At 32.8% G+C, this 24031-nt stretch overlaps 1 protein-coding gene across 2 annotated transcripts in view; it reads left to right on the top strand.

Moving 5' to 3' along the window:
• LOC115441412 (head-specific guanylate cyclase) overlaps nt 1-22353 on the top strand; it is a 110693-nt gene extending 88340 nt beyond the window's left edge. For both annotated transcript variants that reach the window (XM_037436293.1, XM_037436292.1), the window contains 7 exons: nt 11540-11719; nt 14561-14699; nt 16116-16282; nt 17281-17424; nt 17884-18038; nt 19501-19642; nt 21116-22353. In XM_037436293.1, coding sequence (XP_037292190.1) covers nt 11540-11719; nt 14561-14699; nt 16116-16282; nt 17281-17424; nt 17884-18038; nt 19501-19642; nt 21116-21199 — 1011 coding nt within the window. In that variant the 3' untranslated portion in view covers nt 21200-22353. The remainder of the gene's footprint in view (nt 1-11539; nt 11720-14560; nt 14700-16115; nt 16283-17280; nt 17425-17883; nt 18039-19500; nt 19643-21115) is intronic.
• Nucleotides 22354-24031: the final 1678 nt, after the last annotated feature.

Here is a 24031-nt window from a genome sequence, read left to right as displayed (position 1 = left end):
CTATTTGCCGAGCAATGTCGCTGGACAATAAATGAATTTAAGACCAAATTTGTTTAGACAGGGGTAATGTAAATACGCTGTCCTGGATCGTGTCAATGATCCGATTTAGTTTGTGTTGGTTTATTTGTGTGTCTTTCGGATTGGTTATTAAGTTTCGTTTGCACAGCAAGGGATTTGTCATGATTGGCTGTTACAATAGCCGGCCATTTTAGATGACTTTATTAAAGATTGGAATGATGTTCTGTGTGTTGCATGTCGTTTGAAGAAGAGTTAATAGAAGTTTTATTTTCGTAGCGATAAAGTTGGAGATTATTTAGTTAAGTTTATTTTGTAGTCTTTGTGTGAATTTTGGAGTTATAGAAAAACAATAAGATTAACTTGATGGGGTTGTCTTGTGGGTGAGCTACGATACCGCTCTGAGGTCCAGGTTCAAACCCCGGGTCGGGCAAAGTGATATTGGGTTTCTTTGCTCAGCATCAGGTCTGTCTGAAATTTGTACCCGATATGGCGATAGACTAGCGTCCTATCACATCATGGGACGCACCACGTTTAGCGAAAAATTAGAGCATTGGTTGCTTCTGCCTAACCGTTCAAGGAAAATGGCATGATGAGTGTTTATTTGTTTTTATGATACGTATTAAATTAAAAACATTTAATCTTCACTATAATTATGCGGTGTAGTAACTTTGCCATAAAACAAAATACTCTAGTACTTTTTATCCGACTTCAGCGTCTAAAGCCAACTTTTCACGTAAACATTACCATTATCTTTGTGCTGACTCATAGAATTATTCTTATGGCCCGACCTTACATTTATCTGTTATGACTCACTGGGACAAATAATGGAGGAATATTCTCAGAGAAAATGGGAATGAATTATTTGGAAGAAGGAATGTGGCTATCATCTATACTTTCGGATTGTCATGAAATTACTTTGCTTATTACGAGAGACAAATGCGATCAATATAAAAAAAAATGCTTTATTCATCACGTAGGCGAACATAGTTGGACTTATGATAAAGCAAGGTACATGAGAATATTTAATTATTACTTAGATAAAGTCGCTCATATAACTAAAGGAAATTTATGGACATGAAAGACTATAAAGTAAAAAAAGAAGCCAGCTCGGGCTGGCAGGAAAGAAAAAGAAAATGTAAATAATGATAAAATGTGTTAGTATTAAGTCGTTTCATACGAAATTCGCGTTTTGTTCTACTGGCCACTATGATCTGAAATATCTCCTCTTTGAAGATTTAAGAATTCCAAATTCAAATACGCATTTAACTGGTACATTTGAGTTTCGAAAACAGTCATTTATTTGTTTTTTCTTTGGCGTCTTTCATATCGCACAATGGAAAACATGAAATATCGACTTTATATTCCTCCCATATTAAACGCTAATTTCATATGTAAGGACCTAATATAAAAAAATAATATTAGTATTAAGGCTTAAAGGCGAAGGGTCTCTATAACCCCTCCATTGCGGTTGGCTTCCTTTTTGTAATTTATATTAAATCTAATTATCATTAGAACGATTTGCAGTCCACATTTATACACATAAGTACCTATTAGTTTTGTCGGGTTACAACATAAGACGAGAATTTCTGTTTAAAACCCCCTATTATATCATGGGACGACACACAACGAATGTGGGTGTACTAGTTACGCCTCTCTTGGTAAAAGAGCAGAGTAATAATAATATGCGTAACTAGTTTCTAAAAGATAAAAGGAAACGCGTAGTGTATTTACTAAACTAAAATATTAATAATTCGCTGATGATAGCGCGATAGTTCACGTAAGTGTGTCGCGTTCCGGGGCCTGTGTATATCCGGTTCCAACCGGCCGGCATGATTATGTCGACTGCCTAGGGGTAATCATCTCTCGTCAATCGACACTCTAATGGACCCCACTCCACTTATCATAAGGTACAGTGAGGTCACTTTTCCGGGCACATACAATAAGAAATACAGTTTCACGGAATGCACTATGAGTAAATATCGATGAAAAGCCAATAGCGTCGGCAATAGTTTTGTATTGACTCGAAACTATGTCAAACTTTGTCGTTATGTCATACTGTTTCTAACTAGAAAACTAACGCGATGGTCCTTTCTGTATATTATAAAAAATCCTGACATATAATAGGGGACCGGCCTATGCTTGATTTTGTACATTATTCTATATGTAATGGTTAATAATACGAAAAAGAAGCACTCCTGCGAAAACTGCATAACAATTGGTTAAAAAATGAGCGAGTAATTCATATTTAAAATATTGTAATGTGCAGAAGTGGGCGCGATGTGGGGATATCGCTTCATCTCTTTTTCTCGAACGCGTCGTAATTCCCGATGACGTCACATGTTGATATTTCATCTCTTTTCTGTTTCTTGTTAGTTACCCCTTCCACCGAAATTCAAAGACTTATAACTTGTTGATTTTTTACCGGATTTTAATAATTCCTTCCGTGTTATAATTTATATTATGTAAATATTTGATAATAGTAAAGAACAAAAATGAGTCCGGTACCCTATTATGTTTAGCAATGTATAACTTGTTTCATAGGAGTTAGGGTGTCTCATTAACCTCTAAAAGATTTAGGACCAAAATGTATCTAGATTTTGTTACATCATAACGTCTTTCGAAGAAAATTTTGGTTCTTTCATATCACCACCGAAGGTATAATTTGTCATTCAACACAAACTGTATACTATTCAATATGGAATTAGTTAATCGCATCACACTTAAAAACTGTTCATTTAACCTTAATATCAAATTAGGTATATCATTCATCTTACGCACTCATAGTTTATACTCTACTAATTTTTGCTGGCGGCTTCGCCCGCGTGAAGTAGTTTTCCGGGATAAAATCCTGTTATATATTTTCCCGAGATAAAAAGCCTTAAACCTTCCCAGGGTCTTAAACTATCTCCAAACCTAATTTCACAAAAATCCGTTCAGTAGATTTTGAGTAAATCGATAACATACAGACAGGCAGAAAAGGGGACTTTGTTTAATAATATGTATAGGTAAATTAGTTAATCGCATCACACTTAACACCTATACATTTACCCATAATATCAAGTTTACATATAATTAATTTTACTTATTGCACATACTTTATCCTCTATAGGTTTTATACAAGGTACATCCACAATTCAAGATAATACGACCTCTTGTCCTTCATTACTCAGGACAAGTCCTCATAAACCTCCTTAAACAATTTATAAATCACTCGAAACTGAACCGTGCGAAGGACTATTGCTGTGGGCAATAAAATCCCCATCAAAATGAGCTCGTTAACTCAGATTTGTTAGGGAATGTAAATAGACGTTCCGTTTGTTTGTCCCTTAACTGTGTTTGAGCAAGGAATTGAAATAGGCGCCAGAAAGATTTGCCTCGGATCGGTTTCGTCTGAAAACTGTATTGACGTCGTTATTTATTTATTTATTTTATTAAAGTATTATAGATTTGTTTTGATTCTTGACTTGTATTATTTTAATTTGCTTTCTGATCAATGATGAAGGCAATTGGATAATAATCTTTATCGTCTATAAACATTTAATAATATCAGTTCTGTATTCCATACTGTCCCACTGCTGGCCATGGGCCTCCTCTACTATTGAGAGGGATTATTCCTTAGTCCACCACGCTAGCCCAGCGTGGATTGGTAGACTTCACACAACTTGAGAATTGCTATAGAGAACTTCTCAGGTATGCAGGTTTCCTCACCATGTTTTCCTTCACCGTTAAAGCAAGCGATAATTCACAAAGTATACACACATCATTTTAAAAAAGTCAGCGCTGTGTGCCCTTGGGGTTTAAACCTGCGGACATTCCACTTGACAGTTCTTTCCATACCCAACTAGGCTATCACGCTTATGAACACTTAGAAGTTAGTAAATATGATATACCAATATTTTTGATATTTCCATCGATCTGCTAGGATCTTGAAGGATAGAAAATAGATTAATCATTTGTTTGGAAACTGGCATTAACAGACATCATTGCAAATGCCAGAAAACTGGGAGGTTACAGAACGTTAATCAACAACAACCTGGCAAGTATTGGACAGTGTGCCGTGTGTTGCATAAAGTTAACTTAACTACAGACGTTAATCGAGTTAACGTCAAATGGACCGAGAATCAGAAGACAAATTGGGTTCAGGGAGGCAACATTTTGCCGATTGAAGTTGATGTAGATTTTTAATCGATTGATACAATCTTGATGGGTAAGTTGAGAGTTGCTGGTTTTGAAGTCCAATCTACGCAAGAAGTGGGTGTTTCGAATTTTGGTTATCTAAATCTAAAAATAATGAATATTTTTGGTAAATAATATTTCGCGTTTTTCTTTAGGACGGGCTAAGGAATATAAAATGATAGATACTTGCTATATAAAGACTACTTGGAAGCTAGTATAGTTATAGTTGTAAACCCAAAAAGTATCGACGATCTTTAATGTGAATTTAGATTAAAGGAATCATATCTCGAGTATTTTAAGACATAACGTTATAATTTTAATTATGCGTTAACTGATAACTATGCCCCTAAAAAGGGCTTTAGTTTTAACATATGGTTGTCGATAAAAGCAAAATCTTGAGGCACGTTAGTAACTTAAAATCATATAAATGTTTCGATAATGTAGATAATATTTTTCGAGTAATCGATTTTAATAATATATTGAATTTTATGTTAAAGCACAATCGAATTGAAATTAATACTAAAACGGTATCAACTTTCTTAAGATCGTACTCACATGGTTGATTACATTGTATAGGGATTTAGTAGGTAACCACGCCGTAACTGTCGAATCGGTTTCACAAATATTTGCACAAATAATTGGCATTCGTCACAAATCTAAAGGCTACGGTGTCACGTACCATCTCGATTGTAATCTACGTACAGGCTAGGCTGAATCTGATCTATTGTTGGAACTATCGGACCAAATAGAAGGCAACGTTGCCGTCAATGGAATTATTGAACTGGACGATAAAATTACAATTAGTGATGTTTTTGATTAATGTTTTTGGCACATTATCTAATCAACCAACGTTTAAAATGTGATTCCGAACTTCTTTTTTACGTAAATATACTTTTACTATGATCACCCAAAGTATATTGGATTTCAATTTATTTGTATGTGTTTTCTTATTATCTGACAAAAAAAAAATATAATCATTAATGCTTCAAATACTCTATTTGGTTCAAAATATTTTTCTACAATCTTTTCAACCTTATATTGCTAACAATTCCTAATACGGTCTTATATCAAGTTCAACACAAAACTTGAAGCTAAACACGAAAACGTCGTGATTTCAGTGGAGTTAGCTGGAGAGTTCGCTCCTCTAATGAGGCATTGTTATCCAAATTAAACATTCCGCGAAAGTTGGTCCATGAATAACGAATTAAGTACAATCAGTAAAATGAGAGGGTACAATACAATCGATTAAAAGTTGTATAAGCTCCTTATAACAAAGGTTGAAATATTTACAATTCCATACATTTTACATAACATTAATGCTTTTAATAATCTGTGTAATAGAAAAAAATATGACTCAAAGGTATATGAAGTGGCAGCTGAACTGATAACTTCTGTAATAGATGTCTTCTTGAGTGGAGATAGTGACGCGTCAAATGATGGATAGGATGCCCCCGGGCATGAAGTGTGTAGCAATTTGAAAGATAACCTTGAAGATAGGGGTTAGTATGTGTTTGAAAATAGGTCTTATTTGATTAGTAGTAATTAAAAAAATAGGTTACTTGGATTTAAGTTCTCAATAATAATTGCCATGACTTATCGTGAGAACATTTCTGTTAATCCGATAAATAGAAAATATTTTCCTATGTTTATAAAATTTCGTTATATTGTGATTTTCTAGTTAAATTACATAATCTTATTTATCATTTACTTTACCTTTTTATACATCCATTCGCTATTATAGATCAAGCTTTTTATAATTAATCAATGTAGCAATTATTGCTCTGATGTAAGAGCTCGACTACGTATATTTCTATAAGTTTTGCGAGCGTAATCTTATATTTTCTCCAATGGAGTGGTCATATGATTGATTGACAAGGCCATGATCCGTTTTTTGTCATGACAGATGATATGTTTGGGAAAGAAAGTGGGCGTCTCAAGAAATCCACGATTATAATTATTTCTTATGATTACGCGAATGTAAGATATCGAAATAAAGTAGTTTTCTAAGTTTTATGGATGTTTTTATTTTCTTCCGACGCTTGGAAAAATGTAGCAGGTGCAAACAAAAAAATATCTTAACCTCGCATTGCAGTAATGACGATTACAAAACAAGTTTGTTCAAAACATTTGAGTTTTGAGAATCTGTTCGTTGTGTATATGTAAAAGCCAAGTTCGCAACTGATTTCCTTAATCTCTCTCACGCGGAATTTCGTGCATAACACAATGCTTACTTTCCACACTTACGTTGTTTACTTTATTAAAATTATCTTGCTATCTTGCTTTAGGCTTCGTATTATGTTGCTGCCTTGTTATTATTTTACTTCATTTTTAATATGATATAGGCCATGTTGTCAAATTCTTAGTTCGGTAGTTGTTATGACCTTTGGGTGGTAGATTTTGGGGGATCATATCCGAAGTCAGGCTACATTTTGTAGTTTTGCCTAAGACAGGCTTCCAAGCGAAACCAAATGCCTATAATATTTTTGCATAAGTATATTATGCTGACCTCACATAAAAATTGTATATGGGCTGGTAGACGAAAGTGGTAATGGTATTTGTGGAAAACTGTCCTTAAATATAATTCACGTTTAAGAAGGGAATTTACACAAATTTTATTGAGAGGTAGTGGTAGCCTTATTGCTGTTAATTATAGGTATCTGTTACTACGAAATAAATTAAAGGAAAATGAATATAGTCACATACCGTTTACTTTATTTTGATTTGATTGAAGATAGAGACACCAGCAAAGGCTAGCTATAATTTTAAGGTGAAAAGAGAAAATTTTACTTACGCTAACCCCAGAAGTGTTGTTACATTGGAAGTAAGTGGAGTGACCCGGAACTTACCTTTCACCTTCAAAAGTAAAACTGATTCCGATAGAACTTTTCTATTTATATTTTGCACTTAAGGCGTTAATGGATGTTGCGGAAAACATCAATCTTATGCGATGGACAATGGTAGAAATTATTTTATATGTTGCAGAGAGAATTATGAGAACAATAATAATTTCAGCTCTATTTGAATACTGTCCCTCTGCTGGGTACGGGTCACTTCTATCATTAGGGGGAATAAAGTGATATAGTATTAAAATATCAATTAATGTTCAATATTTGATACTGGTTTAGAGGTTGTGAATAATCCTAGATTAGTATTTCTCAAAATAAATATGCGCAACGAAGTGGTTTTTATGAAAAAATATTAGGAAATTTTCTGTCTTATCTGTTTTTATTTATAATAATTCTAGCCGTATATCAAAGCTATTTAAAAAGCAAGCTTCCTCATGTGACGTTCAACAAGTACTTTTATTCCTAAGCATTGTAAAGCAAACGCTAACAAAGATTTTAAAGCAAAGCATGAAATAATAATTCAACAAAGCAACGTTTGTAGTGCTTCTGAAATTCCACGCGGAATGAAAATATCTGGAGTGTCTCAACGGACGATGTCGGAGCCATGACAATGCTAGATGAAGCCATAAAAATTATGAGTTTATTTCCTAGAAAACTTAGTCTTTCTGTATGAGAATAGAATAAAAACTTTAATATAGATCATTAATGCTGCAAAATAAATAAAAAATACGTTCGGCATTTGGTAGTCTTCTTGCTAACAGCGATCTATTCCAAACTACCAGACTTATTGTCAAGGATAAATTATTAGTATCTATGGGGGTGGGTAACAATTTTATGATCTTCAATGTTTTAATCATCTGGATTGGTGAATCTAATAGCATCAGCGTGCATCTATTCATTCACGTAATACAATTTTTAGACGTCGCGGTAAAGTTGCCTCACTGCACCTGATGATAAGTGCAGAGAAACCCAAAAATATGTCGACCGGCAAGAGATAATCATCCCCGAATGGTCGGCACAGTTATGCCATTAGTTAAGTAGACACTTAATTGCTTCTTCACGCTCCGCTTGAAGGACCCAAAGTTGTAGAAAGGAATATGAATTACTGACCTAAATATTTCTGGCAAAACCGTGACTCCTCGTTCTTTATCCTACTTTGGTTCTTAATAACAACAGTTTAGAGTAAGTTTAATTTTTATACATCATTGCTCTTGCCCCTTGTTTGGCATTGACACACTATACATTGACTAGGATGTTTTCTTTCCCTCAGATATGGGGAGTATTTATGCAGACGGTTATAAGTTGCCATCGGACCTTGATCTTGGTTTTCATTTACGTGTGCTCTATTGAAAAAAAAAACAGACTTTTAATCAAAACAGTATGAGATAGCTTTATCATAAATAAAAAATGTTAATATCATGAAAATGTTGTTGCAGTTTGCTTTAACGATTTAAAATAGAATGAATGCAAAAAGGTCGCCATATATTTTTATGTAGCATAAGCATTTTTATATTGTTACAATCTTTATTACGCACCATTAAATAATAAAATATATTTTTTAAAGTTGCAAATAGCGTTTTTATGAGCATCGACCATGACTTTCAGACAACTTTTAACGAAATCGATTTAGCCACGGCAGCGCAATTTTTAATCTGCAAAATAATATTTCCTAAATTTAGCTACATTAAGTCGCAATTTGACTGGCACAGGATTGAATTAGCGTAACACGTTATATGTTTCTAATTTATAGTTCTATCCATCATACTAGTTAACGTTCAGAGTGATGCGCGAATTAACTTGGATTCCGCTGCTCGTCGATGCACAAATGCTCGCGTTGGAGCGCGTCATCAAGCAACTTTTTATTTTACACAAATTTATACATTAATGGACATAAATCCGTTGACTCTAGCTGAATATCTAGAAGTTGTACTAAACTAGACACTAATTTTAAAATTACCTTCGTTCCGTCTTTCAACCGAATCAAGTGTCCAAGATATTTCATCATTATCAGCCGTAATAGTCTACTGCTGGCCATAGGCCTCTTTTAAGGTACGCCCAGAGCTCGGTCTACTGCTTTATGCATCCAGTCGCTGCGAGCTCTCTTGTGCAAGTCATCCCACCTTCTGGCCAGACACGCTACGTATGCCAAAATAGTTTATGTTTATACAAGATAAGATACAAAATATTTACAATTACGTCACAACTGTCACTTTTTTTATTGCCAGGTAAAGGTCATTACGTCTTGAGCCGTATATATTACATCATTTGGTGCTTACCACGTTTATAATAAAACAAAATTCAAAGTAAAATCATGAATGAAAATACATATTATGTGAATATGCAAAAAAGAAAGAATATGTGTCTCGTAATTTTAAATTAAATTTCATAAAATATAAACATTTGAGTATATTGAAAACATGAAATATTGCCAATTGCACTCGATCTTTACATAATTAATGAAATCTCAGAGCCAAGTCGGTACACTGGTAATGTGACGCAATTAATTAGATCAGAGAATGGTTCCTGTAAATTCTTCTTTATTCTCTGAGGCAACCCGCTAGTCTTTATTTTGTAGTTTATTTTAGTTTGCGACAGACTTGTCCGTAATAAAGGCTGATTAATATTATGTGATTCCCGGGGGTACATTATTTAACATTAGGTTTAAAATTTTACGCTGGGATTTCATGTTTTTGATTGTTACGTATTGTGCAACTATGGTTGATAATATTGGTATTCTTTATCGGTTTAAGCTGGCGTAGGCTATATTTTTAAACATTTCCTTTTGAATTTGAATATTGCCAGAGATAACTGAACTTTCTGATAGAAAAATACTCTGAACTTTATCAATATGGGCGATTAAAATGAATTTAGTATAATCTACAACTGTCATTGATAAAAAATACTCTAAACCTTATTAATATAGGCAATAATAATTAATTTTGCATAACCTAAAAATATATTTTCCGATGGATTGAAACTTAAACCGAAACACAAAAGAATTTTAAAAAAATATCAAGAGACTTCGCCATGTCGATACACTTTAAGCGCGTAATACCCAAATATTATAAGATACTCATCTCAAAATCAAATCTGCGGCAACAACTAATTACGTTAAATCAACCAGTTGGTTAAGTATAAAATTATCTAATACTAAGTAAACACTTGTTAATTTAATATAATAAATGATATTAAGGCTGGAGGTTGTTTAAAGTTTTATCAAATTGCCTGGAGGCAAAACAAGGCCGTAAAGGCGGGAGTTAGTCCACATACACTTATCAGAAACTAAGCTTGTACGCTCAGTTCTAGGAACAGTATCTATGCTGATAAGAAGCTTTGTGTTTGGTTCGGAATGTTGTGTTTTTTTATACGTAATATATTTTGTACTGTCATGGGTGACATGCAGGTTTTTGTGTTAACTATTAAGACAATTTTGACCTTGTTCCATGTTCAGTCATGTAAAAATAGTAAGATGGTCTTAGGTAGTCATTAATTCAATTCGATTTTGGAGATAATGTAATTTAAGAGACTTTCATGTTTCCTTATTTTTAAAGTAAATCTGTGAACACAGTAGAGTAATATTCAATATTATCTTCGAAAATTTTACACTCGCATTGCAATCTCTCAACCACCTTCAACATATCCTTCTGTCTTGTTCTTGTATCTATGGTGTTAGATAATCATGGCCCTGATTCCTATTTAGTCAAACTTATGATCTGAAGTCAGTCAATAACTGATTCTAATTTATAATGGGGATATTATAAATAATGGATTACACTACAATCTACATCATAGCGCTTACCCACCATCAGGCAGTAACTTGCTCGTTTCGTGATGTACTATAAATATTACACAGATATTAAAGTCCGTATTAGTTTATCAATCTAATCTCGCAGAATATCAAGTAGATATTTAATATATTGATCAAATTATTTAATAGACAAGGCTTAAGCTGTCGTTTAGGAGCTTGTTCTCAACTTAAACGGCGTGGTGTAATGAACAAAACTCAGCTGTAAATATCCGCCATATTATGCTCAAGATATCATTAAAATATGTTTATTAAAAAGCGACATCTTTAAGATGGTGACTTTAGTTTGACAACGTCTCATCTGATATCGCACTTGAGAGCGATACTCAGTTGTATCTAGTAATAAGGCCTTAAGAGATGTCATATATCAATCTCACCATTCAGTAGGATCTCAAGTAGACATTTAATGTATTGAACAATTTAATAAACAAAGCTTGAGTATTCGTTTAAAAGCTTGTCCTCAGGTGACTCGGCGTGGTTAAAAAAACAAATTTTAGTTGTCAATATCCTCCATATGCTTAATATATCATATGGCATGGTGTTGACTTATTTTTATTAAATAGCGACATCTTTAAGATGGTGACTAGTTTGACAGGGTCTCAGCTGATATCGTACTTGAGAGCGATATTCAGTTGTATTGGAATAAAATTGAAAAATCTAATATGTTTATAACTAATTAGATTTTTTTTCACAGGGTTTGGAGATCAAAGGACAAATGGTGTTCTGTGCCGAGTCAGATTCTTTGCTGTTTGTCGGGTCCCCGTTCTTGGACGGTCTCGAAGGTCTGACTGGAAGGGGACTCTTCATATCCGATATACCTCTTCATGATGCGACGAGAGATGTCATCTTAGTCGGAGAACAGGCTAGGGCTCAGGTAATAATAAAATTAGATTTAATATGGCATTTGGTGATCTTGAACTTAATTCCAAATAATTTCTGTTGTCATAATGATCAAAACTTCGGTGGTTAGACAGAGAACATAACATAGAACAGGTATAGTTTTTAGAATTGTTTTAAATTTACTTTTATTACGTAAGTTTTTTTAGTTTTCTAAATTATATATATTATTTATTGTTAGTCGCGAAACCCGTTTACGGAGAGTATTCAGTATTCAATTCTCGTCCCAAATATATTTGAAATATATATCCTTATTTACCGGGATTTTGAACACGTAACACACAGATTACCTTCCTAAGCTATTTTTGAAATATGAATGAAAGACGGATCATACTTTAAGGTCATATTCATACATAATGACCCATAAGTTAAGCTACTAGATAGCAAAAAGATACCCACACGTTGGGAGCCATTTCAGTTACATGCGAGCATGACCTGCCATGTATTAAAATATGCAACTTAACTAAAATAAAATACTGTATAACTTGTAAAAAATGTGTACTTAATATGTCTGTTAGTGTTACATAATAATTTATTTGATAGTCTAAAGAAGACGCAGGAACATGTAAGCCTTTAATTGCAGTCGTTACGAGGGTAATTAACAGTTTTATTTCCACAATTCTGCTTCGGAACGTTTGTGCCAACTGGTTGCCTTTAAACATAGAAAGCAAATAGTATAACTGTTGTGTTTCCATCATTACATGAAAGATTCTCAAGTGTGCGATTTAAGAACTTAACTTTAAGAACTTAAGATAGTTATCAAAATTAAAACCTTATGTAATTTAGAAATGATTAGCTTACTAAATTAACTTAGTAATGCAATTATGCTTTTAAAAGCTATTTGATTAACAAAGGAACCTAGAAATAAAATAAGCAAACGCATCTCTAAGTCTTAAAATATACATCTAGAACACGATATAAACACACGCTCCAATGTAGGTCATGAAATTAAAACAAACATATAAAAAACTAAACAACTACAACAATAAATAGCTCGCGCTAAGATCTAAAGAATCTTCAACATAGCCGCGCAATCTCAGCGCGTAGGAGTTTAAAAACATCATTTCAAGTCCGCACTTGTTGATCGGATATCGACTTTCGATGCCAATAACACACACTTGAGTCTCGCTTCGAACCGCACTGATGTTATTGGAATTGTTTTTAGTGTTTAAGATTGCGAACGGAGTAGTTTTGTTTTGAAACGATATCAGATAAGTGAAGGTCGTATTTGGTGCTTTTACCTTCAATGAGTTTTTATTACTTGAGTTTAGGTGTAGATTAAATATAGTAAATAAAATTTGGTACCATTCACTAATTTAGAGAATTTTGGAATTTTTAAATTGGGATTGAGACATATTTAGGAACTACTTAAATTACAATTGTAAACTCCACATATGGATACAGAAATATTTTTTTTAGCTAATATGAATATTTTACAATATTACTTTCTTTAACGGCTCTCTCATTAAAGAAAGGAATTTTGTAAAAAAAATCACAGATTATTATCACAAGTTAAGATAAAAAATGAATATTTTGATTAATTATCACGTCATTATCTAGTGATCACAATTCACAAGTAGGTATGTATCATCAAAAAATATAATATCTTATCAAATAATCTCTCGTAGATACAAATTGTAACGTAAGTTCAGAAGTCCACAAACAATCTATCAGAGAAAGGCACACATCGATGCAAAGCTATACAGCTGTTTCATTTGCTATGACAGCCAAGCCTTAGAACCGCGTGGATATGAGTGACATATTTTCATAGCTAGTGCTTGCTCAACTCGCTCTCGTCTAATCTCTTGAGAGCGAGAAAATGTCCGTGCAGTGATTGTGCTGTAAGCTGCGACTTATCCTGAATAATGTAATGGGGAGTGTGAAAAATGTTCTCATGTTGCAGACTTGGGAAATGTCAAGAATTATGTAGCGCAACTTCACGAAACTAGATAAGAATTTTGTTACTTTCAAGTTTTCGCTGTCATATTTCGGGTAAAAGTTTGATAAATAATCTAGTTACTATGATGACTAATTAATTCTATTAATTACGTTTAAACTAATAGCAATATAGCAACTACTTAAGACCGGAATCGGTTTTGTATGCAATCTTCAGGTTGAGCAAGACGGATTCGTTTCAATTAAAAATATGTATTATTGAATTTATGTATTACTTAATTATAAGTGGTCGGATATTGATAAAATTTACTTAATATGTTGATAAGTTTATTCTGTGTCAGGACTCAGAAATAAACTTATCTAACTATAATATAGTTGGACTCGTACGCTGCCAGTAGATATAGTGCGTATGTAGGCCGTATTCCCTTATGAAGATAAAGATATTAGCTTAAGTATGATGTATATACGCAAATTGACGTAATTATCTTAAATGAAACCATCCATAAGACATAATATACTTAATGTGTATTCGGATTGTCCGCTATTTGCAGCGAAGTTCCAAGCGTTACGTCCCAAAGTCGTCGTTCCGATAGACCTTTTGTTGGCTTCACACAAAGCGTTGCGAGATCGGCTTAGTAAATGGCGTAAATGCTCGAGAATTAACAGCGTGGAACCGTAGAGTTGATTACGTCTGAAGTTTGTCTGGTTTTGGCTATTGAGAATGATAAGTGATAATTCAAACAGTAAATTAGAGTTGAAATTAAAACAAAAAATAACTTCGTTTGTACAGAAGTAACTTCATTGCTCAATGTATGAAATTAAGGAGATGCGAAATGATATGACTAATCTTAAGTCAATAGCACAATTGATGTTTTTATGTGTGTAAAGGTAAAGTCAATAAAGACTTTTTTTATTAACCTAGGATGGTTTGCGAAGACGAATGGACAAGCTGAAGAACTCAATAGAAGAAGCGAGCAAAGCAGTAGACAAGGAACGAGAGAAGAACGTCAGCCTGCTGCATTTAATATTCCCACCCCACATCGCCAAAAGGCTTTGGCTAGGTGAGTACAGTTGGATAACAAAGGAATATATAAGTTGGGAAAGTTTTACCACTCTTTATTTGGTAGTCTGCCTCTGGGGTTTAATTATGCTCTTGAATATGAGTCTATGAATGCCCTTATGATACGTGTTAGTGCACTAGGTTATATTATGTAGTCTAGACGGCCGAAAATACAAACAAGAATATGTGATTATATAGATACTATTTTACTGTGGAGTATAAAGTCTAGTTTATGTGAAGTGAATTTTGCTTTTAATAATTAAATGTTTTTTGAAAACCAGTTTACTTTTCCAATGGACGGCGGAAGCAGTAAAGCACGGAAAAAGATTATATTAAGGGTTAGAATGGCACCAAAAAATCAAAAGTGAATATTATACAAAATTGAGCTAATACAACTAACCAATTGGCAGATTAATAGAAGACGAAATCCCAAAAATGGACACATAACTTCATAAAATAATTTAATTAAAACTTTACCCAGCACATAATTAAAATACAAAGTCTACTCATCATTCGCGTTAATTGGAAAACGATTCAAAATCAATTCCACAAATCTAAGTGAAGACAAAATAGATAGCGCCCGTGAACCGTTCCCGCCATTTAATTACCGAGTTTAATAGCAAGCGGAGGGATGTTTTACCGCGACAGGTGTGGTCTAAAGTTTTATAATACCATAAAGTTTATGACGTAGGCGTGAGGCATAACAATTAGGGAGGATCGCCCAATGACTGGGTATTTGCCCGACGTTAGTCAATTAATGTTATAAACGGTCTATTTACGCGATTACCTACCTATGATAATGCAATTAATATCAATTATTGAGGTTCGAGGTCAGAGGAAATTGAAATTAATAACTGGAAGTTGAGTGGTGTTTCAGGGTAACACGGTTTTTATAATTAATTTTGATAAGGATCTTGCAAAAAGACAAGGTATAGAATGTCATGTGATGAATAAGTTATTAAAGTAAATATAATAGTAACAATTGATAGCAATAGAGAAAATAAAAGAACTGTAACGGCATCGTGTTAGATTCGGGTATTCGAAAATACTGTAAAAGTGAATGGGCGTGCATTGCATATTGCAGTTTTCTGATTTTTTCGCCCTGTATCAGCCTGTTACAATACAATAGTTACCTGTAGTTTTGGATTTGTGATCGTTACGATGTCCAATACCTGTACATAAATGATCCAGTTGTGATACACAGAAATTTCTCAATAAAAAGTATTTGGTATATCATAATATGGTTACAATAGTAATAGTTATTATTGAATCGTAGGTTTAAACGCATTTTTTGCAAAAGCAATCTAAGGCCTGGTAAAAACCAAAGATCGAAATATGTTTCGATTGACATATACTATTGTTTGAAACAATGAATCTGATAAACAAACAAACATTAGTATTATTTTTCTTGTTTCAGGCGAGAAAATCGAAGCTAAAAGCCACGATGATGTGACAATGCTATTTAGTGATATCGTCGGCTTCACTTCCATTTGTGCCACTGCCACACCCATGATGGTTATTGCTATGCTTGAAGATCTGTATAGTGTTTTCGATATATTCTGCGAGGAACTTGATGTTTACAAGGTGAGTTAAAATAAGACTAACGCAATTTAGAGTACAATTTGTAGTTGGTCGCGACAAGCCTGATGGTAATCTAGAGAAATCATTGACCATAGTAAAGGCTTTGTGGTATGTGTGTAAATATAGATTTTTATTTCCAATTTTGCCTCTCTTTTTAGTGCATGGTATGTTTTGGAAATATACATTACTTTTTAATCAGTTATACTCATAATATGATATTAATGGTTAGTGACGAAGGGAAGGAATATTTCTAAAGGAAAGTAATCAGTAAAAGTAAAAAGCAATTGTTAAGAATTTTAATATTATGTAGACTGTTCGTTTGTGTTAATCGTACTATTATATACTAAATAATATACTATCGAATTTCATCTCCTCGACCTACGACGCCGTCCGATATAAAATCATATACCACAAAGTCCTCTTTGACACTTCGGCTCGTTTTATCTTGTGGATAATCACCCGCTTTGATGTCAAAATTAACATTAATTGCCATGTTAATTTGAAAGTACTCTTTCAGGTAATTTTAGTTGAGTTGCCTTCTACGAAATTAGGCCTCCATTTTGGTTTGAAATAGGACGCATGTTGTAAAATATCGTGTTGATTACAAGTTGATTTCGTAATTACAGATTTGATTAGCTTGTTTAATGTTTTGGTCTTATCAAATGTAATCACATCGTCTATTTACCCATTTTTAGTAGATTAAGTCGTTTTAATTTGAAATTAATGGAAGAATTTTATTTAAAATTTGTCATAATATCTTCATAAACAGAAACTTTAAACAAGCCCTTTCTCTTTCCAAACCCTAAATCTTTTCATGAAGATGGGTACGTACCCATGATTTTTCAAAAACTATGCGTCTTTTAAGCGGTATTTCTTCTCATAAAGTAATACCTTTGCTGGTTTACTGGCCTATGCTAAAAATTACATTGAAATTATTTTTTCGTTTTCCTTCTTTATTGCTCTTTAAATTTATAATGTTTAAAATTGCACCTTTGTGTTAGGTGGAAACAATAGGCGATGCGTACTGCGTGGCTAGCGGGCTTCATCGCAAAGTGGAGACTCACGCGCCGCAGATTGCGTGGATGGCTCTGCGCATGGTGGAAACTTGTGCTCAGCATCTCACGCATGAGGGGAATCCCATTAAGGTATGAGGAAGTTCATCTTATCAAGGCGTATGGGTAGTTATTTTTAACCGACTTCTAAAAAAGGAGGAGGATATCAATGTGTGTGTTTGCGTGTGTTTTTTTATGTATTTACACTGATTACTCTAAAAATTGTGGCCTGATTTCCGCGATTTATTTTTTATTTAGTAAAATAGCGTTATCAAATGGTCCCTTTACAAAATATTTTGCTTATGGGTTTATAACTTGAAGTATAGTTATTTTTTATTAAAACTGTAGATGATATGACATTAAATAACTTGATACTTTTTTACTATCAATATTTGCAATTGTAAAAACAATGATAACAGAGGGTAAAATTAATTGGTAAAACAAAAGGTATAACACCTATCTAAAGTAAAACTGCTAATAAATATAACATATATTGCTGTAAATAAATATACGGCATTGATTGTTTGCTAACTTTGTTATCTTATCCTATAGATGCGCATAGGCCTGCATACGGGCACAGTGTTAGCCGGAGTGGTTGGCAAGACGATGCTCAAATATTGCCTCTTCGGACACAACGTGACACTCGCAAACAAGTTTGAATCTGGGTCGGAACCGCTCAAAATCAACGTTAGCCCAACCACATACGAGTGAGTATTGTATAACAGCTAACTTTAAAATAGTAACATTTTCAATTAATTCTCTTTTGTTTTTTTTTTTGTAACTTAGCATGCCAGGTATAAAAATAGTAGTGGTACGCAATTTAAATCCATAAAAACAGCCTCTTTAGGTTTCTTTTGAAAATTTTACTTGCCATATAAGTTCACACCCAATAAATAGCATCAGAAGCTAGTTAGTTGTTATTAAAAAAAAAATATTTTTTTATTAAAATTCTTTATTAAAATACAGACTGGATACTTTATTCAAAGTATCTACCTTCAGATTATTTTTAAGGATAACTCATGCCCACGTAAAAAATACGGCAAAAATTATGACAAATAAAGAACAAAATATGACATCCCTACGCGGCGTGCATTTATTATGAACTAAAATAATATAAAGTAATGTCAACCCTAACCCTTTTCAACTGTGAATTGTAATGGATTGTAACATAAAAGCGACTGGTAATTTTTTTTACTTACACGAAAACAAACTTAATACTTATGCAAATTAAATTAGTTTTAGGTTAAATATATTGTAGTAATAGGTCACTTGATTTTGTTCTTTTATTGTGTTTTTTTCAATGGTAATTTATTTTAAAAAGGTCTTCAGTAATATAAAACATATAATTTTCCTGCGTGAGCAAGAACGTAACAAAACGCAATAATATTTTTGTAAGATAGAGCTATATTTGCAATTTTATCTTAAAAACTTTTATTAGTAATTATTCCTGATCGGTTCTCTTAGTAATAAACCCTATCAGTACTTTTACAGACGTGATTCGTCGTATATAACTAAATTAATTTTTAACCGACTTCAAAAAGGAGGTTATCAATTCGACGTGTATTTTTTTAACAAAACATTTTTTATTGTTGAATAACGCTACTCTTTTTGTAGATATTATAAAAAGTTAGCTTAAAACATCAGTTTGATTTTTATTTACTCATTCACTATTCATGTACAAAATACGTAATCATCTTAATTAACATACCGCAGAGAAGTTCTACCACAATAAAGACCCATTCTCCCCCAGGTGGTTAATTAAATTCCCCGGATTCGACATAGAGCCGCGCGACCTTTCGTGTCCGATGATCTTCCCCAAGGACGTACGCGGGACATGATAACTGTGTTTTTTATTATAACTAGTATTCTAAATAAATAAAGATATAAGAACTATCTTAATACTATTTTTTAAATTTGTGTGTGTATTTTTTATGAATTATCGCTTGCTTTAACAGTGAATGAAAACACAGTGGACTATGGCCAAACCGTCTCAGTAATAAAGGAAGCTCGTGTTCAACTCTGGGACAGTATAACAAGGCTGATATTATTAAATAGAAACTATAGTTATATACTTTAATTTTGCTTATTATTTATTTCTTCACGTATACGAGTGTATACAAAATTATTAATCGTAAATATACCGCATATCAAATAGCCATTCTCCTCCAGGTGGTTGATTAAATTCCCCGGATTCGACATGGAGCCGCGCGACCGGTCTTGTCTGCCGAATTCCTTCCCCAAGGACATACACGGGACATGTTATTTTCTTCACAAGTACACGCACCCCGGAACCGACCCCGGAGAGCCGCAGGTAAGTTCCACGGACAAACTTGTAGTAGATGTAACGTATGTTAGGAGTAATAGTTTTTTATGCTGAAAAATATAATAGTTGGATTTAAAAAGGTCCTCTTTATAATAATAGGTATTTGAAAAAAAAGTAGTTTACGAAATGTCTAAAGACGAAAAAAACTAAACGGAAACAGAAAATATGTCTATCAATAATAAATTTCGTTTAATTTGTAAAATACAAAAGGTCTTTTAAAAGAATAATATTCTAACTAAAACATACAGTTATTTGAATAAAGTCGACACGTATAAGTTTAACACCCAATATTACTATACTTTTTGAACAATAGGAGACAATAATTTACAGTTTTCAGACAGGTGTGTTGTATAAGGAAAATGGATGGTTTAGTTTCAATAGAATTTGTACGCGCGTCGACAGCGGATAGGACTCGTAAATTTGGGACAAAAAATGGCGAGCGACCAAGTTAAAATATATCGTTGGCTTGTATTTATGACGATTTATTAGTATTGTTACTATGCGATGATTTTTAAATAAAGCACGGAGTTTATAGCTGTTTTGTAGGACTATACAATGAAACTAAATTCCGTGTACACAAAACAATTGATTTGCAGTAAAAGGCATATAATTACTTCATAAACTAATACTGTCCTGTAAGACCATTTTGTATAATTTAACTTCACGCACCTCAGACGTTCATAATAAAATAAATTAATTACGAAACGCAACATTACGGATTAGTGCCCATCAAAATTTGAATACGCAATAATCCAGAGTTTCATCAAAAAACCTTATTATGCTGAACAGAGATAATACTAATTCCTGACGTAAAGATGTCTCGCATACGAAATTATGGACCGCCATCCAAGGTCCGAAGTTTCAGGGTTGCATACTGAACGAGTAATTGGGACAGTTCATTACTGCGGCGCGGGCATGGACGGAATATTCACCACTATTTAAAATTAATGCTAAAACATTTGTACGCTTCCTTCACACTTTTCTGGGCTTTTGACATGAATTTGAGTTGGAAAATGTAATGAAAGAAATTTTGTATGATAAAAGTACATTCAGAATTTTTTTAATCTAATGATAAGTTATGGTGCTGTTTAAGATTTGTTGCAAGCTTTAGTGGTCATAAAGTAAGTTGAAATGTATGATTTTGTTGAGATTAAGGAAGTTACAAAACATACCTATGAAAATTTTAATTCGGTTAAAAATATTTCTAAAGATAATTCAATATTTACGTACGATTTGAAGCAAGCAACCCACACTTGTAAAACGAAATAATAATCACAATATTACGGTACCTAAAAACACACGTAAGAATATATTTTATCTTCACCAGGAAATCATAACAAGAAAAACACAGACCAACAAACACATCAAAACTTTGCAAAAACATATAGGAGTTTTCCCAAACTGTTACTTTCTCATCTAAGTTAATAAGTAACGTGTTATGCAATTGAATCTCCTCGACAGGTAAAACATATACGAGAGGCCTTGAAAGATTACGGCATTGGACAAGCAAATTCAACTGATGTGGACACAGAAGAACCAACTTAGTTCAATGATGAAGATGTTATTTGTAAATAATTGTCGTTTGATAGAACTTCTTACGGAGTCGTTTGTGTAAAAATATTCTGCGGTGTTGTATTTTGAATTCGTATTTAAGATTCGTGGCTGTTGCGATTGGAATAAATGTTTTTTCTCATATTTAAGTATAATACTCGCTATAGATGTAGTTATAGATCCTACCGAAGCTATAAATTAATATATATTCTATGTTAGCTCTCGTCACTTGTACTCAAATGTCATGTGTATGTATCGATATATTTCATATAGTTATACCTATTTATAGTTCATGTGAAGCTTTAGTGTATTGATTATAAAGAGATGTACATAATGAATCTGGGATAATTACGACTTACATAGATATAATGCAAGATGCTATCGAGTAAGCAACAATGTAAACTATACGTTGCTTTTAGTATGTAATAAAATATTTAATATAGTATAAATTTAGTAGAGTCAATAGTTAAATTTTATGAGCATTCTTATGTCACAGATGTAGACAAATCAATTTGTTTTGAGAAGTCACTTTATAATAATTAAGATCAACTAGATCAGCACTTAAATTCTTTGCTCCTTTTCTTTCTATTTTCATAAGCATATTCTTTATTATACCAAACTCTTTCTTCCCTACAAAATTATACCTAATACTTTCCACAAACTGCGATAACATTGAGATATTTCCCACTAAAATATTTACCCTTTTAATAAATTGTATCAAATTAATAAATTTCAGTCACTGTAAATTGCACGTAGAAGCTTGGCAACGCGCCTGGCTATTCCAATTTTTGCTTTTATATTTAATTTTGATAGGGCCGGTCCATTTGATCCCTACTTTGTTATAATCAGATCATACCGTCGACTGCTGGGAATTTTTTTCTTTGAATTGATAAATGAAATTTTTAATATCGAGGAACTTAATAACTTGAACGTCCGATCTTTCTTAGAAACAAATTTCGACAGTATCCTTAAGGATTAGTGTCGGGTCTTACTTTCATGATTAAAGAACGTCTGGCTATGTTTAGGCTTGATATGAAATATGAATTTTGGGAGTGGTTTTAAGACCCTTTTTAATTTCAATCAGCTTATTTTCACATTCTTGCGGTTCTGATATTCCTTTAAATTTTGTAGATTTATACAAACCAAAATAGAGTAGATTTTAGGAATTGTAACATAATTCGTATAGTCTTAAGCAATGTATATATTGTCTTCTGAACGATAAACATAAAGCGAACGTTCTAAAGTAGTTAATGTGCTTACTGCGATATCATAATCTAGATACGACCTAGTTTTAACTATTTAAACTAAGCCTAAGTAATGTACTCTTTCATTTTTAAAATTTCTCTTGCTGTGCCTTTTCTCTACTTTTGGAATGTTGAATTTACCTATTTGTATTTGTTTTTAATGTTTAATAACCAATGTTAGGATACAAATTGAATTTCGAATTGTATGCTTCGAGAACAATCGATTATGTCATTGCTAATATTAAAAATGAAATCGATGTTACCTTTGATTATTCTGTATACGATGTCTCGCTTCACACTGATTATTACATTTCAATATAACAAATATGTATGATAGTAATACTTGATAATGTACCTTTTAAAGTAAGTCACTACCTCAATGTACCTCATTTTTTATTGGAATTATTATTTGGTGTTTGTTTTTAATGTACTCTATTTCAAATATTTTTGCCACGCATTCCTCTAGCTGTTTGGGCAAACGAATTATCTTTTGTGTCGTTGTCACTAAAGTTAATATTTGTTCGCTAGTCATTTTGTTTCATCGAATATACCAATATTTACTATTATAACACATAACATTCCATTATTCACGTTTTTTGCAGTGTTGTGATTTAGTGTTTTAGATAATTAAATATGAATTGTATGTACATTATCATAAGTATCATTATTGCTATGCTTATAGCATTTCAGCACATATCGCATGGTAAATTTTTATGGGCATTTTCATCTAGTCATTGTTATTATTAGTAATAAGTAAACTGGGGCTAAACGACTTTGTAATTCTAAATGATATACTGAAATAAATTGATTTTATTATTATAAATCTTAATGCATTTCTAAGATTTTTGTGAAACAACTATGAGATGATAGAAAGAAATATTATATCTCGAGAGATAATATGATGTAATATTAAGTATTTTAAAATATAAATATCTAAAAATTAGCAAAGTTAGGTAATTGCAAAGTTGTCTAGTAGAATTTTTTGACAGTCTCATATTAGCGTGTAGGTAAACTAGCTATTTATAGACAATAATATCTATTGAAATGAGTTTTGTCTATATTTCTAAATTAGGTGTACTCCACTGTCATAAATATTAACGAATATGTATTGATGTTTTGTGTCCATATTAATTCGTGTCTAAAAATGTGTTTTATTTTGAAAGCATTTTCTTTGTAAATGTGTTTGAAATACACGTGCTACTTACATCAGCAAACATTAACAGAAATTATATGATAGTAACAATCAGCATACGGGGCTGTAACGGAGACGCCTTTCTGCAGGCGTTTTGCGCTAAGAGAAAACAAAATATGTATGAGAATATTCTCCTAACCACAGACTTACTTTACTGGTGGTAAGTCTCTCATATGTAAGAGTCTAGTTGAGTAGGCACCACCGCAATGTCTATTTCTGCCATCAAGCAGTATATAGTCACTGCTGTGTTCCGATTTGAAGAACATTTTAGCCAGTGTAATTATTGGACATACTCAATAAGACAGACCTCATGTCCCATGATGACGAGCGCAGTGGAATACCAAACAATACTTTGTAGTTCAAGGTGTTGGATGGTGTTTTTACTGTTCA

Source organism: Manduca sexta, chromosome 7 (genome assembly GCF_014839805.1).
Source record: "Manduca sexta isolate Smith_Timp_Sample1 chromosome 7, JHU_Msex_v1.0, whole genome shotgun sequence".
Lineage (NCBI taxonomy): Eukaryota > Metazoa > Arthropoda > Insecta > Lepidoptera > Sphingidae > Manduca > Manduca sexta.
Note: the sequence above shows the minus strand (reverse complement) of the source record. Positions and strands in the feature narration are given on the sequence as shown.